The 16,333-nt window shown below is 41.6% G+C and overlaps 1 protein-coding gene across 2 annotated transcripts; it reads left to right on the top strand.

The window, feature by feature from the left end:
- Positions 1 to 5,924: 5,924 nt before the first annotated feature.
- Positions 5,925 to 11,798, top strand: eef1e1 (eukaryotic translation elongation factor 1 epsilon 1). Of its 2 annotated transcripts, XM_008438692.3 has the most exons (5): positions 5,925 to 6,082; positions 6,801 to 6,995; positions 8,730 to 8,883; positions 9,283 to 9,378; positions 11,048 to 11,058. In XM_008438692.3, the coding sequence occupies exons 1-4, from the start codon at positions 5,999 to 6,001 to the stop codon at positions 9,342 to 9,344; spliced, it is 495 nt and encodes a 164-aa protein (XP_008436914.1). In that variant the 5' UTR covers positions 5,925 to 5,998; the 3' UTR covers positions 9,345 to 9,378; positions 11,048 to 11,058. The 2 variants fall into 2 exon arrangements, with proteins under 2 accessions (XP_008436914.1, XP_008436913.1); XM_008438691.2 differs by lacking the exon at positions 8,730 to 8,883 and having other exon boundaries at positions 11,048 to 11,798.
- Positions 11,799 to 16,333: the final 4,535 nt, after the last annotated feature.

Here is a 16,333-nt window from a genome sequence, read left to right as displayed (position 1 = left end):
CATACATTATTTCGACTGGTACGTCTACACACCGCGCGGCGCGCATAGCTCCACGTATAACCTTTGATGCATTATTTCTGCAGCCTTCAGTACGAGAGTCACAGGTGAGTCCTGGCTGCTTTCATCATAGTCTGCCTGTCCGGCCGGCTGCCTGGCCGCCTGGCCGGCTGGAGCCTCATCTGTCCCTGGGTTGAAATTGCCAATAAAGAGGGCCTCATATAGATCGGCCCCAACGGGCGCTGGCGACCTGTCATGAAGACCATGATTCCTTGCTCTCGGAGAGAGGAAGAGGGACAAATAACCTTCTGAATCTCCCCATATCTATCTCTCAAGTCCCCTCCACCCCCACCACCAACTCCACCCATGATGCTCTGTCTTCTTTTTCAGCACACACACTCTCACACACACACACACACACACACACACCTCCATGTTCCTTCTACCTCTTTTCAGTAGGCCATAAAGTGCCACACAGAAGGGATATAGTGGACGCAGTCATAGGAGAGACAAGTGCTGGCCTGAGCTTTCACTTTCCTGCTCCAGAGGCAGTGAATCAAACTAATGGGTTAAAGACATGAAGACGGATGAGAGGGGCGGATTAGGAGCAGGGGCTGAGGTTTCCCAAATGCATCCTCAAGAGTCTGTGATTCTTTAATGTTTCCAACTTTGCAATGAAAAAGATGGAGTTTCCTTTTAACCTTTTGGAAGTGGTGAAAAAAAAAGAAAAATAAAACCTTAATGCACCTCTGAGCCAGGAAGTTTCATGAAGCAGACCTCATTAGATAATACCTGACCCTTATCTATGATGTTAGCAAGCACCTTTGCAAAGTTAATAGGTGATTAAGAAAATGTAAAAAAATAAAATAAAATATGGAGTAGAGCTAAGCTCCTGTACAAATGTTAGTTTAGAGATGCTTGATTGCTTCCAAAATTGGTTTCAGTATTTTTGTTGCATCTCTACCAAACAGTCAGGATGCAGACCCTCATAAAATGGGATTTATCTTTTTTTTTTTTCCGCCTGGACAGGGCTCGGGTGTCAGCTGGAGCTGGGCTCTCTCAACCCACGCTGACTTTAGGATTCTTTGAAAGACCCACAGTGCTCCCTGCTGGTGAACTACAAAAGAGCAGTTCTGCGAGCAGCTTGCAGCCAGACTTCGCCAAGTGTGTGCGAGTCCGCCCGATTTCAAACCTCTAACAAACATGGGAGTCCACCCCGTCGAGCTCCCGGCCACGGCGGGAGCACCGGCACAGCAGCTTCCTCCCAAGATTTTGTCTGAATCATGGCTGAGAGACACGGGAAAGAGAGAATGAGACATAGAGAGATGGAGAGAAACCTGCATGGCCAGTGGGCAACTTCAATGAAAGACATCTGATGTTTCAGAAGCTATAAAAATCAAGATCCTCCCACCGTGGCTGTTTGTCTGAGGGGGACACGGATGGCTATGGAGGAAGAAATTTAGAGCAGTAATTAATACTCCTAAGTGACTGCTGCTGGATGCGAGGCAGGGACAGGGTTGGTGAGCTGGTGCCGTGTCCCCCAGCATGCTCCACCGTCTTGCGGGTTGGCATGTAAGCATAGGAGCAGGAAATAGAGAAAGTGCTTCTATTACTTGTTCGCTTGTCTTCGGGGGCCCTGTTCGGATCAGGCTTTCCAGATGCCCTACTCGCACTCGCACACAAACATTGACGAGGCGCATTCTAATGCTAATCAAACGCTAAAGAAAGACGTGAAATGCCACAAAAATGTCATCTCTCCACCCATGTCAGCAGCTCATTCAGCGCTTCCTCCCTCCTTCTCAAGCACACAACATGCACTCATTTGCATGTGCGTGTGTGTTAATGACAGAGTGTGGGACAAGCTTGTTGTTTTTAGCCTTTGGGTGCCCCTCTTCTGCAGGGAGCAGCAGGGTGGTTCCTATAATCCCATCACTGTTGTCGTCACGAGGGCCCATAGGGTCCCGCCTGGAGGTGCGACGTTTCTGGCATCCTCCGACTCTCCTTCACTTTGGAGCCAGCAGCTCTGGAGCCAAAAGCCAGACTGCCATTAGTCATGTACTACACTGACTGAAAGTGACTTACTGTATAGTATCTGGCAGGGGAACGGGGAGGAAATATGTCTCGGAGATGACATTGAATCTTCCAAGATTAGGTTTCAAATCAGGCTTCTTATGGCTAATCTCCGATATGAAAGTCATGACCGGAAACCTTTTTTTTTTTTCAATAGCTGTAGTTAGTTTTTAATTCCTTTCCAAAATAAAACAAAATTCACCAATGAAATGGATGGAACAATTTGCATACATTTTGTTTAGGTGGATAAAAATTTCTGAGTAAAACTATATATTTTTTTCATGTAAAAGACATTTAAATATATATTAAGTTAGTTTCAATTTGAATGGTTTGGCTAAATTATTGAATGTAATTTTTTTGCTAGGCTGGTTTGTCCCTTCATGTTAAAACGTGTAAAAACAAATAGCTGGTAAGGGACGAAAATATGAAATGTTAGTGAGATACTAAGAAGAATGTGGCACATGAACCTTAAGAGCAGCTAAGATGGACTGCCTTTTAAAACTTGCTAGCAAGTTTGACATTCATCGGTCAACCTTTTGGTGTAAGTGAATAAAAACGTTTCTGCCTTTTATTTGGCTAAATGAAATAATGCAAGGAAATCGAACAAAAGAGTCTGGATGTGCTACAGTCAAATATGTAGAACCACTTGTCTGTTGATTTTATTTTTATGATTTGTGCTCAATATAGAAGAAAAAAAATGTTCTCACCAAAATTATTAATTCAAAATAATAATCAGTTTTATTTATTTTGCTCACTTGCACACATTCTCCCTTGTCACAATTTCTACTTCAGCGCAATTATGTTTTACAGTGACTTCTTTTTTCTTACTTTCCAGGTACCAGAGAAAGCGCCGTAAAATTCCTAGTAGTTTTAACAAAGTCTATCTTCGCATCAGTTCTGTCAGCCTTGTATCACATGCACCGGATAAACTAAACTAAAACCAAAACGGAGCTGAAGGTGCAGGCAGCAAGCTGACCTCCATGCATCTGTCTGTCTTCATCTCCCAGCGCTCAGCCCTCTCCCGAACTGTAAGGGAGCCGCCTGCCGCCTGTCCCCATACTCGCCCTATGTTGGAGATCTGATCCAGCACCAATACGCAATTTCCCCAATCTGTGCTGACAGCTCTCATGTCGACTGCTCACAACGTCAAGATCCACCCCTCCAACCCCACCATTTCTCCTCCCCTGAGCCTCCCTGTGCGGCTGGAACCGCGTATTCCGTCAAAGAGCTTTCACAGGTTATAAAAGGTAGGAGAGGGGACAGGCAGAACTGCGGGCCTTGCTTCCCGGCCAGACGAATCAGTGTAACAGCATATTGTAGGCTCTCAACTAGGCAGAGGGGATGTATCAACCGGGACTGAGGCTGTGTTTATGGCTATGCCTGCGTTTGGGAAGCCCCACGGCGCTATCAGTGACCCCCCCAGCCCCCCGCCCCTCTCTCCCGCTGTAGATTTCCTTACTAATTTGACCCAGGATTCTGTATCACAATCTGCACTGAGAGAACTCCCAAAGGCTATACGGTTAGTCCCAGGCAGTAGGGATCGTTGTCCTCAGCCCGCCTGGGCGCAGACAGGATGTGGCAGCTCGGAGGCATTCAGTTAAAGGAGATGCACTTTAATGCTGCAGGCATGCATTTAAGGGAGCCTTGCAATAGTGAAAGTGTATGACGTGCTGGAGTCTATAAACAAACATATAAAAAAAAAAAGGAAGGTTGGATGGGAAAAAAAAAAAATCAGAGAATTAAACTCACCTTGTTTCGTGGGATCTAATCTTTTATGATGGTATGTGTACTTATTTTTATAATTAATTTGTTTTCTGGGACAGCGTTTTCTCGACAAATTGGGTTTAAAAATATCATCTGTTGTTAAGTATTAAAAGGATTAGATGAAGAGGGGCATGTTGAACCTCAGTTTAAAATCTCTGAGATATACATTTCAGTTAAAGTATTTTTGCATGAGGAAGTGCAATTTAAACATATTTGTAGGAAAAAGAAACAAAACATAAAAATAAAAAAACCTCACAGAATTGTTGTTTTACACAGGATAAAATTTTTGCGATCTCATCTGAACGTCTGCAGTGACTGTGATATTTACAGGTGGAATCCAAAGAAGAAAAAAAAAACCCATTTAATTTCACACAAAACAAAAGCAACATCAAGCCAGTTTTGCGTCACAAAGTTAAACACTTAATTTAACACTAGTAAAATTAAGGGTGAGTAAACTGGTAACTGATTAATTTGTGAATTCGTCTTCAGTGCCGTTTTTTGTATTTTGTCATGCTGCAACCACAAACTGCTGTGTATTTTTGGGACATATCTTTGCCGTTTTTTAAGGTTTTGTTGGTTTTAGTCCCCTTCATTTGAGAGTGGTCAGACAGGAAATTGGGCAATAAGAGAAGGGGAAGACATGCCTCCATGATTATCAAGCCGGGATTCGAACATGTGACGGTCACATCGAGGCCTAAGGCCTCCATACATGGGTTGTTATGTCTGCGACACAACAGCACATTTGATGTCAAATATACAGAGTAGGGTATAAGAGTTGATAGTTTTCAACACTATGTATTATACATTTCAAATCAAAATCTCAAAAGCCTTATGCGCATTTATATTCAACCTTCTGAGTCAATATTTTGAGGAACTTTCAACTGTTTTTTTAATATGTCTGAGAATCTTCCTACTTTTTGTTATAAAATAGCTCTATCAGATCAGTAGATGTGTTTTTGTCAACGTGCATTTTCAGCTCTTGCCACAAGTTCTTAAGTTATTTGAACTTGACTGGGTCACTCTAACACACTTACATGTTTCGATCTAAACAATTTCAGTGCAACCTTGTTTGTGTGTGTTTTGTGTCGTTCTCCTGGAAGTACATGATGCGCTCCAATCTCAAACCTTCTTTAGTCTCTAACAGCTTTTCCTTCACAACTGTCTGAAGAAACACATCCCCCAAGCATGATGGTGTGTTCAGGGACTTGCCTACTTGTGGATACTTTTCCAGACCTACTCACCTACTCTAGACAGCAATATGTTCAAGTAGAATAGGATGCATGTTTTCTCAGGCTGATTACATGATCTAAAGTTTTTTGTTTGTTTGTTTGTTTTTATTAGACCTGTTGAGAGTTAAAAGTGTGGCAAAAAAAAAAAAACTGAGCTCAACCATCACTTTGTATCACTTCACATAAAAATGTATTGCCCCCTACTCATACATCCACCTGGATGGTCCATAGTTAGTAAACTGAGTCTTGACTGACGAGTGACATTTCATTATAGGGAAATCGCAAATGCATAGAATAGATCCAAACAGACACGGTGCACATAATGCCAAAGGATTCGGAGCAGAACCAGACAGGCTTACAGAACAGAGAAACTGTTCTATGGAGAAATGAAACTTCAGACACCCCACTGTCAGTTTGTGCACATCATCAGCAGATAAGTTTTTTTTTTACAACAATGCTATACTCAGGCATAACAGTGTTGAGTCCAGTACAGACTGGCTGCTAATGGACTGTTTGTATTTGTTCCACATATTTGTTCCACAAATAAATGCAATATTTTTGATGTTTTTAATAAACCCCAAGTTAGTATGATCGTATTTGAAAAACGGATAAAATAATAATGAATCTTAGTAATCGTCAAGATTTAAATATATAAAATATATGCACTTTAGAATAATATTTACCTGGTAATTAATTTATCTGGTAAGTCATTCCCTATTTATTCTTCCCTTATATTAAAACAAAAGAATTATTAAAAATAACATTTTACTTTTATTTGTCATATTCACTGATGCAATAAAATAAAAGAGACGCGCAAGCATTTTGAACGTTTTGATTGGTTACACTTCCTGTCAGTCAAATTATGTGGAGGCGGGAGTTAAGCTTTTCATCCAATCACATCCGTCGCTATTCTCTGCTGCTTCTCCACACTCAGAAACATGGCGTTACGGGAGTTAGCATCTCTGGAAAAATACTTGGGCCTTAAAAAGCCGAACAAGTATAGCACACAGGGAGATAAAAAGGTAATATGTCGGTTATTTGTTTCCCCACCCTATTATGGAGGCGACTCAGCATTTAATTGAATGGCTGCTTTCAAACAGCTGCGGGCGAGTGCACATTGTCTGTCAAATAAATGCTAACAAGCTAAACATGTGTATTGAATAGGGGGTAGCTTTTGTTGCTAGCAGCTTTTGTTCTCATACCATTGGTTTATATTGTTGCATTTAATTCGGAAGAATAATGTTATTTCGGCGTATAAACCTGGTTTTCCGATTTCAACATTGAGTCTCTCTGAAAGGAGCAGCATGCTCTGTATAAGAGGGGTGGAGTCAGCTGTGTACTGCGTGTGGACTCGGAGCCATTTAAAGTGGGTGTTGACTCCCACTGCTGGTGATAGACACAGGAGTGAAAAATATACATTATAGAAAACATTTGTATCTTCACTCTTTATTGCCTCTTCCGCAAGTGTTGCATCACCCATTCTCTTCCTTGCAATCTGGTTTTTGTCGAGACCATATTTAAGCTTGATGATCCCTGCTGCAGTTTCTGTCATAAATCCATAATGAGATTCTGTATATACAATTTGAACACAGACTAAATAAACAGGAGTGAGAGTACGGAAAATCGGATGTTTGAAAAAGTCTGTCATTTTGACACGAGGCTTCTGCAGGAACCCGGTTTGGCTGAAACCCAGTTGTTGACATCTTGCTGCCCCTCCCTTTTTCACACCTCCCCCTTCAGGTGCCTGTGTTACAGAATAATGACGCTGACCCATTGGTGGGACTGGTGACCATTGCCTGTCACCTGGTAAAAGAGGCCAAGCGCCCAGAGCTGCTGGGTGACGGTGCAGAAGGCAGGGCGGTGGTGCAGCAGTGGCTGGAGTACAGGGTGACCAAACTTGACAGCCACACAGAGGACACCAAGAGCATCCTGAAGGTAAACGGTAATATTCAAGAAAAACGTTGATATCTTCCCTCTTTAAGGTCCAAATATATTTTTCACAGATCATAAAGCTGCCAATTCTGAATACGTAAATGTATTTCTTCCCATAAAAAGAGCGTCGTTACATTTCTCAACAGCTCCTCATCAACAAATATTGAACCTTTTCTCTGTTCGATCAATACGCCTGTATCTGTTTGTTTGCCTCGTTAAAAGACAAGCGACAGGAATAAAGGCTGATATATGGCCCCTTCAGTGACACGGCCCCACACGACAGAGAAAAGCGCTTTAATGTGCCTGACGCCAGTCAGCATGAAACGGATCGTCAGCCGCTCTTGCGCTGGACGCTGGGCGCCTCTTGGCACCGTCCTGTCAGTGTGAAGTCTGTGCGTGCGTGCGCTCCTCGCAGCGTGACACACTGTTGTGGCATGGCTGAGGAGTCATGCTGTGTTGCAGCATGTTATCTGGACAGGCCTTTAAATATTTTAATGGCGCCACTTACAGGAGGAAGTCGCCCTGAGCGGCTCGGCGCTGGTGCCGGTGGCCCCCCTGTCCTGTCCTGCTGCTTCAGCTGCATCCTTAACGCCCTTCTTTCAAGCGCTTCAGTCGTCTCCCATTAAATTATTCAGAGATGCAAAAGTGACAACAGCAGGATCTCTTAAACTCCCACTCCCGGGGATGTAAATAAGAAATTCATACTTTCAGAGGCTCGACTAGCTTTTTAAGTAAACATCGAACATCTGCTAAACCTTTCGAGAAGTGCACTGTGTTTGAAGGTAGCTACGTAATAATTAATGTGGGAACTCCACCTTAAACCACTTAGGTTTACTTGGTAATTTGCTGCTGCAGATGACTGTCATTTCTTTTATGAGCCACGAACTCCAGCGGTAGTCAGGTAACAGGATATGCAAGCTCCTGTCTTTATGCCACCGAAAGCACCAACATGGTATTTACCGACATGAGCAAGTTTGTTCGCACCTTTTGGGGGTGCTAAAAAAATGGGTCCTTATTTAATATGATTCAAAATCGATTTAAAATGTCCCTAGAACAATCAAAAAAAGAAATAATGAAAGAAACAAAAAAAACAACTCTGTCCATTTTTCTTTGGTGTATTAAGGTAACAGATTTTTGGCCCTTTATATGTGTCATAAGGTACACAAGAAAAAGATTGATCCAAAAATATTAAGTATAATACATTCACAGCATTGTTAAGTATCTGGCAGTGTTTGTGAAGTATAATATTAAATATCTGTGCTTAATGAAAGAGCATAACCTTTTGAAATATTGTAGCATTGAAATTATGAATGATGAAATTCTCATTGATTAGACTTAAAAGTTGTGCATTAGAACTGATCATCTAAATGCAGCTTTTGATTGAGTTAGGTTAAATGCCCGGTTAAGGTAGGAGAGAGCTGAGCTTGGAGCTCCGTGTGTCGGCGGGGGGGTTACTAGGAGAGCCTCCCCTCCTCGGATGCACGACTGGGCTTTAGCTCCATGGCTGTAGGCAAAGAAATCAAGGATCTGATTCTTGAAGGGGAGGAAGTCTGCAGTCTTCATGCCTTGTTTGGCATCACCCACTCTTCCCGCACAATAACTCCATTTGCCCCCGAGATGCTTCTGTAAGTGTGTGTGGAAAGTCTTTCCTTTGTGTAATGTACAAGCGCTAAAGACGCCCCCCCCCGCCCTCGTCTCCTGGGACCAGCACTTTCACGTGCGACTTTGCATACGCAGGCGACGGCTGAGAAACGCACAAAAAGGCCATCCGAGTTTGAAAAGGCTCCACTGGATTCGCGGCCGTTTTGTCGTGGAGCAAACAAACAGCTCGTTTTGTTGGGGCATCTGCGCTCAGTCTCCAGCCACGACGAGAGACGACGGAGGCCCTCAGGTTATAAATGATTTCTATTCACATCGTAGACATGCGGACGCAAAAGCCGCACTCCTATGTACCTCAAGCACCCTCAGATATATAGGGTAATGAACCTGCTGCTTCGGCACATCTACATGTTTAAAGGAGCTCAATTTAATACAAAATACGACGACAGCTATGCACAAAAGAAACTGTCGCAGACAATATTAGGCTGATAATGATATCCGGAACAGAATTTTGGAATAAGATAAAACTAAAAGTCAAATAAGGGGGGAGCTTCATTAGTGATTCATGGAATGTTTTCATCTGTCATGTGAAGACAAGTGTGTTTACACAGAAATATTTACCATAATGCATAAATTATCATATTTTGAGACTTAATTTGCATATGTTGTGTTTGGAAATTTCCTCTTTCAGGACCTAAACCTCTACATGCAAGACAGAGTCTACCTGGCAGGGAACCAGTTGACCTTAGCTGATGTTCTTATGTACTATGGAATACACTCAATTATAGTAAGTTCTCTTCTTTTAATTTTTTATTTTAGCTTGTAGTTAGTTACGACATGTTACAGTAAATATAGAACAATCTATTTTTCTCTTTTCTTGGTCTGTCAGATACAATTCAAATAAAAAGCATCAAAGTTTGTGTCATAATGGGACACAATGTGAAAAGGTTCCACGTGTAGAAATATTTTTGCTTTATTTCTTTAATATTCTTGCTTACTCTGCTAATATAATGCTAATAAAGATTTTGATGTATTCTAAATGTTTGGTTTTGTGACAACACAGAACTTTACAAGCAACTTGAGGCCGCTTTAGTTTCTATAATGCAATGCTGAATTGTATATTCATGAGTAGGTTTGATTGATTATGTCTTGGAGTTCTTATGGCCATACAGAGAGAAGCGAGGCATCCATTCCTTCTCCCTTCTATATTAAACCCATCTCGTCTCTCACTTTTGTCAAACCACAGCTCTAATTATCAATTTGTCATCGTATATAACACACAATTAGACCAGTCATATGGCCAAAGGGCATCGGGGACAAGCTGGCACTGAACACCCGGATTCTAAACACATTTTCAGCTCCCTTCAAACAGATAAAGTGATGTGGCATAAAGTGATGGCTTTAGCCCCAGACCAGAGACAAGTAAGTTTGTTCCGCCTCCCAGGATGAAAGAAAAGCGAGTTCAGAAACGGGAGCGGCAGAACGCGACTCGGGGAGGGAGGGATCACATGTTGAGAGATGTCAGCGGTTGTGGCGGAGATGGAAGCTCGGCCCCCGCCACCAGGCAGATGAGCGTCACTTTGACTCGCTGTCAGTGTGGTTTTTAACCTCGGGGACGGCGGGTCAGCTGGCTCAACCCCTGACCTCGGCCAGTGCCGATGTTCAATTCAAGAAAAACAACTTTGCACAAACATTAAACCTGACTGATGCTACATGGCTTCCAGGCTGAATGTTTGTACGTGTGTGGGATTTGCCTATTTCACTTAATAGCATGATGAAAAACAAACAGAGGCCTAATTAGATTTGTGGTGCGGCATCGAACACAGATCAGACTTTCATCTTTCTGAGATGAACGTTTGACATCTGTGTAGAAATTCAAATTATTTCATCTGATTTGAATCTGTTTTATTAACTTTTATTATTTGCAATCTCATTCTGGTCGATTTAAAAATTTTCCTTGAAAATTTGATATTTTTACTGTGTTTTGCTTTTTTATTATTATTATTAATTTACCATGAGCAGAAATGCAGCAATGCTAAAGTGTAAACATCATCTTATTTTTTTCATCATAGTTTGTCTTTATAATGTTTTCTCAGTTTTGCTTTTCCCATAGAAACTTGCCAAATTAAGACATTTTTTTAGACTATATTAAAAATAGTTTGACACTTAGCCTGGCATCTTCTGGGCTCATAAATATAAAATTAATAAAATTATCAGTACATCTCCAAAACAATAAAACGTATCCAAAAATAAAGCATATCGGATTAAAAATCATTAAAACAACCTTAATGATGTATAACTTAGATTAAAAATATCTAGATTTAAGGTGTAAATGAACAATCCACAGCATCTGTGAATATTATAAAATATATTTACTAGCCTTCTTATGTCATGTTAGTTTGAACCTCTCCCTCTCTCTTTCTTTCTCTCTCTCGTTATCCCCCCTCCCTCCCCAGCTGGACTTGGCCGTCCAGGAGAAGGAGCAGTACGTGAACGTGGCGCGGTGGTTTGACCACATCCAGCACCACCCGGGGGTCCGACGCCACCTCCCCCCAGTAGTTGTGCTCAGGAACAGACTTTACACCAGCAGACACCACTGAGCCCTGACATCATCATCATCCTCCTCTCAGCCTTACTCGGTACTAATCTTCTGACCAGACCTGGACAGCTAATCTCCTAAAGTACAACATGGATCAAATTAAGGATCTTGCCACATCGCCATATCATTGTTCTCTTATTCGAGTTATGTGTCAACAATATGTCCACACTGATTTTTTTTTTTTCATTGAGGATAAGAAAAATAGTTGAGTTCTAAAGCAATGTCTGTTTTTAATAAGTAATCAATGTCTCAGTCTTGCAAACACTATTTATAAAGATTCAGGCGTCTTAACCCTCCTAGTTTTTCCACAGAGCAGTGAAATGACTTAATCATAGCGTTCAGGTATTTTTATGGCATTGTTTGTTTTTAAAGGGAAAACTGTATGCAATGCAGTGCTGCTAGCTTTTCTGTTGGTGAATGTTGTTTCTGTTTAATCTGAGCCTGGAGTCGCCAACCACCGTTATCGTATGTGAACGGACTTGACTGGCAGCGTGTTACGTCCCAAGCTCTTGCTTGATGTGGTTGCTGGATTAATATTGTAACCCTATAAACACCACAACCCATACTCTTAACTTTTGAAATGTTACGTCATTAAATCTCTCAGCACATTTCTTTTGTTTTTTTTTTTTTTACCCCTCGTCGTACTTTCTCTGCATGTGTTTGCATGTGTGTCTGTTTTTCTTGGGGTTTTTTTTTTTTTCAATCCCCGCTCTCCATTCCACTTCCTCGCCACCAGTTGTGTGGGCAGCAGCGAGCAGTTAAACGTCAGCCCTAGAGTCGGAGATCAGAGTGAGGCCCCAATCAGTCCCACTACCACCACTGTTGATGCTGCGGGCCACGGAGAGGGCAGCGGGCTCACCAGCTGCCACACAGATCCAGCCAGCCAAGGCCAGAACCCGAGGGCCCCTGGGCGACAGTCAGCCACTGTGTGTCATTTCACCCTCACGCTCCCACAGGGGGCTACTGGAGAGAGAAGGACGAAGAGAGGCAGCGAGCGAGAGAGCGAGCGGAGTGTGTGACGAAAGGACGGAGGCCACACAGCAAAAGAGCACCCAGAGGCCGAGGGATCTTTTTCGTGACAAGTGAACAATGATCTGCGCCTCCTAAAGCCCAGACCGCTGCTGGCTGGATGCTCACTATTAGCACCATTAACAGGCCCGATCCCGCCAGTGCTGGGAGAGCTGGTGTGTTTACATCATGGAGGTAATGAGAAATGGGAATGCAGAGAAGATGAGAGGTACAATTTGGGTAATAACTTATAAATACCTTCTACTGATTAGACTGTGTGACCTTTTTAAATATTCAAATCTGTTGGAGTGTTTTTTTTGTTTTGTTTTTTTTTTAGCTTTCCTGGTCACTGTTTAAACAGTTTTTGTTTCTTTCCTTCCTGCTTACATGCTCTGCATATTAAAATTATTGCTCAAAGCAATTTTTTTTTTGTCTGATGTCAGCATATTTTTCATCCTGTGCCAATAAATCAGATACATACAGAGCCCCTGACCTCTGACTCCTATGCCAACTACTCCGTGTGTACTTGTGGTATTCTTTAGAAAAAAAAAAAGTGTTTTGCATAAACCAGCCAGAAGACAGAGCCATTGTTCATTGAAGTTGTGTTGGATCCCTCGCTTTGTGTTTGTTGCAAAGTGTTACAAAGTAGATACGAAGGATAAAAACAGCTCAAAGTCATTTGAGCGAGCCTTGTGACTAGTTGGGGCCGTTTATTCTGCGGTCGAACCATTAAAGAAGGCCTTGTCCTCCCGGTTATGTTAACATTCTTTTGGAATTCATCTTTCCAGCGAGCACACCAGCAGACAGCGCTGCTCACCACAGAGGTGTGAATTAAGTTTTACCCACAGGAGTTAAATTCGGACAAACCGCTTTAAGTTCTGTGTGTGGCGAAGCAGTAGCTTCGCACCGTGCAGGGTTAATGTTATGGACACCCACAACGTTTAAAATCAATCCTTTAGAACAGGGTGGACATAAATATCACTGTGGAACCAAGTATAGTGCAAAAGATTGAAACAACGATGAAATAAATGTAAAGTGCTTTGCAAAAGTATTCACACCCTCTGACCCTCTTTTTTTCTTCATTTTTTTCCTTACCTCAAGCGTGTTTTATGTGATAAAGTGTATAATTTTTAGCTGAAGAAAAAGGTTTTGCTTTGTTTCTGAGTACAACTTAAGCAAGGTATCTATTTGTACTTGTTCCCCTCCTCCTCTGACACCCCTAAGGAAAACTACCCACCTTTAGAAGTCACCTAGTTACCAAATAGGCTACTTGTGTAGGTAAAATAAAAAAATGTGAGGAAATATAAGCAGATTTAGGTTATAGAACAATATCCCAACCCATAAGTAATTCATGGATGATGTTCAGTTCATCATCCATCCATTGTCTATATGTATAGATCCTTACAGGAAGCTGGTCCCCATCTCCAGCACTCATTGGTGGCAACAGAGACACACAACTGTAATGCATGGTTTCATGATATCCTTTGAAAGACAAGCATTCTTTGTCTTTACAATTGGTCATTATTTTGTGTTCCACTTAAGCATTTACTCTCCTTGACATTTTTTACCAGTCTTGTGTCTTCTTTGGTCGTAACGATGCCATTTCTTCTGTAATGTTTGATATCTGGGTGTTTAATGGTAAAAAAAAAAGAAGACTGAAGACAAATACATGCCACAGATTTTAAATTTCTTTAAAAAAATAAATAAAAAGCCACATCTTAGCTATATGCTACTTTGTGTTTATCTGTTGGATAAAATCTCCCTCCAAACATTTGCTATGGTTGATAATTTCTGTCAATTCTGATTTCATAATTTGGAGTTGACCCTCCGATTCTCTTGTGCAGTCAGCTTCAAACTTTTGCACATTTCCTCTTGCCTCTTCTTGCTCACCCTGTTGGCACAGTCCCAGAATGCCTTTGTGGTATATTCACTGTCGGGTTCCTCACTGACAGAGCCTGACTGAAGTCAAAGCCAGACAAAGTCATGAGGCCACAGCAGGAAATCAGTACAGAAGCATAAATGAAAGGCGACCTTCGCACCACTATCTAAAGGCGAAAGGGGTAAAACGCTCTGCAGGGGCCGTCTGCAGAAGCCGTGGGTCAACTCCTTCAAGTCCTGACCACTACGGCACTAAGTTAGCCAAGCCAACAGCGAAATAAAGGGCAGTGTAGCTCGTTGAATTGTGAGTGGATCGCAAGAGATCAATACGCTGTAGTGGTCATCAGAATACCTGATAACTTTATGTTGTAAAAATGAAACTGTTGCAAGAAAGATATAAGAGTTGCCTGGGGCAAAAATGTATAATAATTAGCATGTTTTTTGTTGTTTTTTTTTTTGACAAAAAATAATTTTAGACAGGCATTTTATCAGATGGCTGAAAACATGAAGCACAGTGAGATCTAGAATGCTGGGCATAAAATAGTAAAAAAAAACAACTTTGAGATTATCCAAAGTATAAAGAAAAAGTTTCTGGGAAATTGTTGAGAAGCAGGATAGGCAGAAATTAGTGAGCGATAGCTTTAATGTTTGGGCTTTTGCACATACTTGTTGGTGTTTGATACCTGTTAGCATGTTTTAGCATGTTACTTTTAATTGTCTAACCTAAGCAGAAACAAACAGTGATGTGGTGAAAAAACAGTAAAAATAAAAAGTTAGTTTTAGAACCAAGACTAAACTTTTGCCTTGAATTAGTGAATAAAGACATAGACACCATATGCAATGAATTCCAGCTTCTCAGTGGCACATTTATGTTATCAGTGGATAATCTTAAATTGCTCAGGTTGTCACTGGTTTGCATCTCCTGTCAACAAAATGTTTAAAAGGGAAACTCCTGTTGCCACACATCATCAGTTCTAGCTGTCATTTGCCAGCTGACAGGTAAGGAATGGACTCAGTGCTAAACTGGCCTTCCTGTACCCGGCAGCTGTCACCAGTTGTTAAAGCAACAACAACAAAAAGTTGCCAAATGCCAAGTCCGAGGAAAATAGGAATGAGAAGAGAAGAAGGTAACAATTTCCCTTTTCCCCTCTAAGCCACTTCCATTTCCATTTATAAGAAAAAGGAACTGACAGTGTTGTGCCAGTTCGCCCTTATCAAGAGCTAGCTACAAATTCATCTGACAATGTTAAAACTGAATTAATTCACGTTCATAACTCAACACTTGAACATACTGAACTAGACCCTCTCATTCATATGTTTAACTTTCACTTAATAGTGAAAGTTTGACTGAACGTTACCCTCAGTGAGACTACGTTTTTATTTAGAGGTTGGTGATCCTTTTTAACAAAAATACAGACTCCGTTTAAACACTTAGACTGGCAAATCTTCTGTCAGGTGAAGGAAAAAGATCTAAAAGTCAGAGAGGAAATTAGGAAGTGAGCTTAAAGTGAATGGGGTTATAATCAAGCTTAAAGCAAGGGGGCAGGAATCTGTTGTCACCAGGTTGACAGACGTTGATTTCTGTCAGCCGAAACTCTAGTTAGACAGTCACACATGCATCAACACACAGCAGTCACCAAGACCTTACCTTTAAGGGTATGCGTCATGACTCTTTTCTGCATGAAGAACCTAAAGTTTGTCATGAAGTTTTTTTCATTTCACATCGTTCATTTACTTCTAAAGATATCACCGCTAAATGACACAAGTAAGAGGTGTGCTGAAGTCACGACAGCATTGTAAAAGAAAAAAAAAAAACAACTTTGTGAAATTCTCCTAAAATGTAGCTCCACTTTTGGAAATGTTTACGTATAGCAATAAAAACTGAATAAGGCACATTGTCTTAAAGGTTTCTTGGGTTATAATGTCTCGCGGCAATTCTTTGACATGGGATTGCAAGAACAACAAACATTCAATTGACTAAAAAAAAAATCTATTTCAAAGGAGAGCCGGAGAGCCGGACAGCCCAATGTGCCGGCGACACCGTGATAAGCACATTAGGATTCTTCCTGGCGTCATTTAGCCTTCACCTCTTCATCATCTCGCAACACCTTTGTCAAGATAAGTTTACTAACAATACAAGATGCACCACCCCCACTCCACCTACGCCGCGACAAACACTCGGCCGCCACCATCCTTCCTTCCTAACTCTTATTAACAACGTAAGGCCCGGGGAGAGGCATCGGCCACGACATCTGCT

This window comes from Poecilia reticulata, chromosome 20 (assembly GCF_904066995.2).
Source record: "Poecilia reticulata chromosome 20, P_reticulata-male-v2, whole genome shotgun sequence".
Classification (NCBI taxonomy): Eukaryota; Metazoa; Chordata; class Actinopteri; order Cyprinodontiformes; family Poeciliidae; genus Poecilia; species Poecilia reticulata.
Note: the sequence above shows the minus strand (reverse complement) of the source record. Positions and strands in the feature narration are given on the sequence as shown.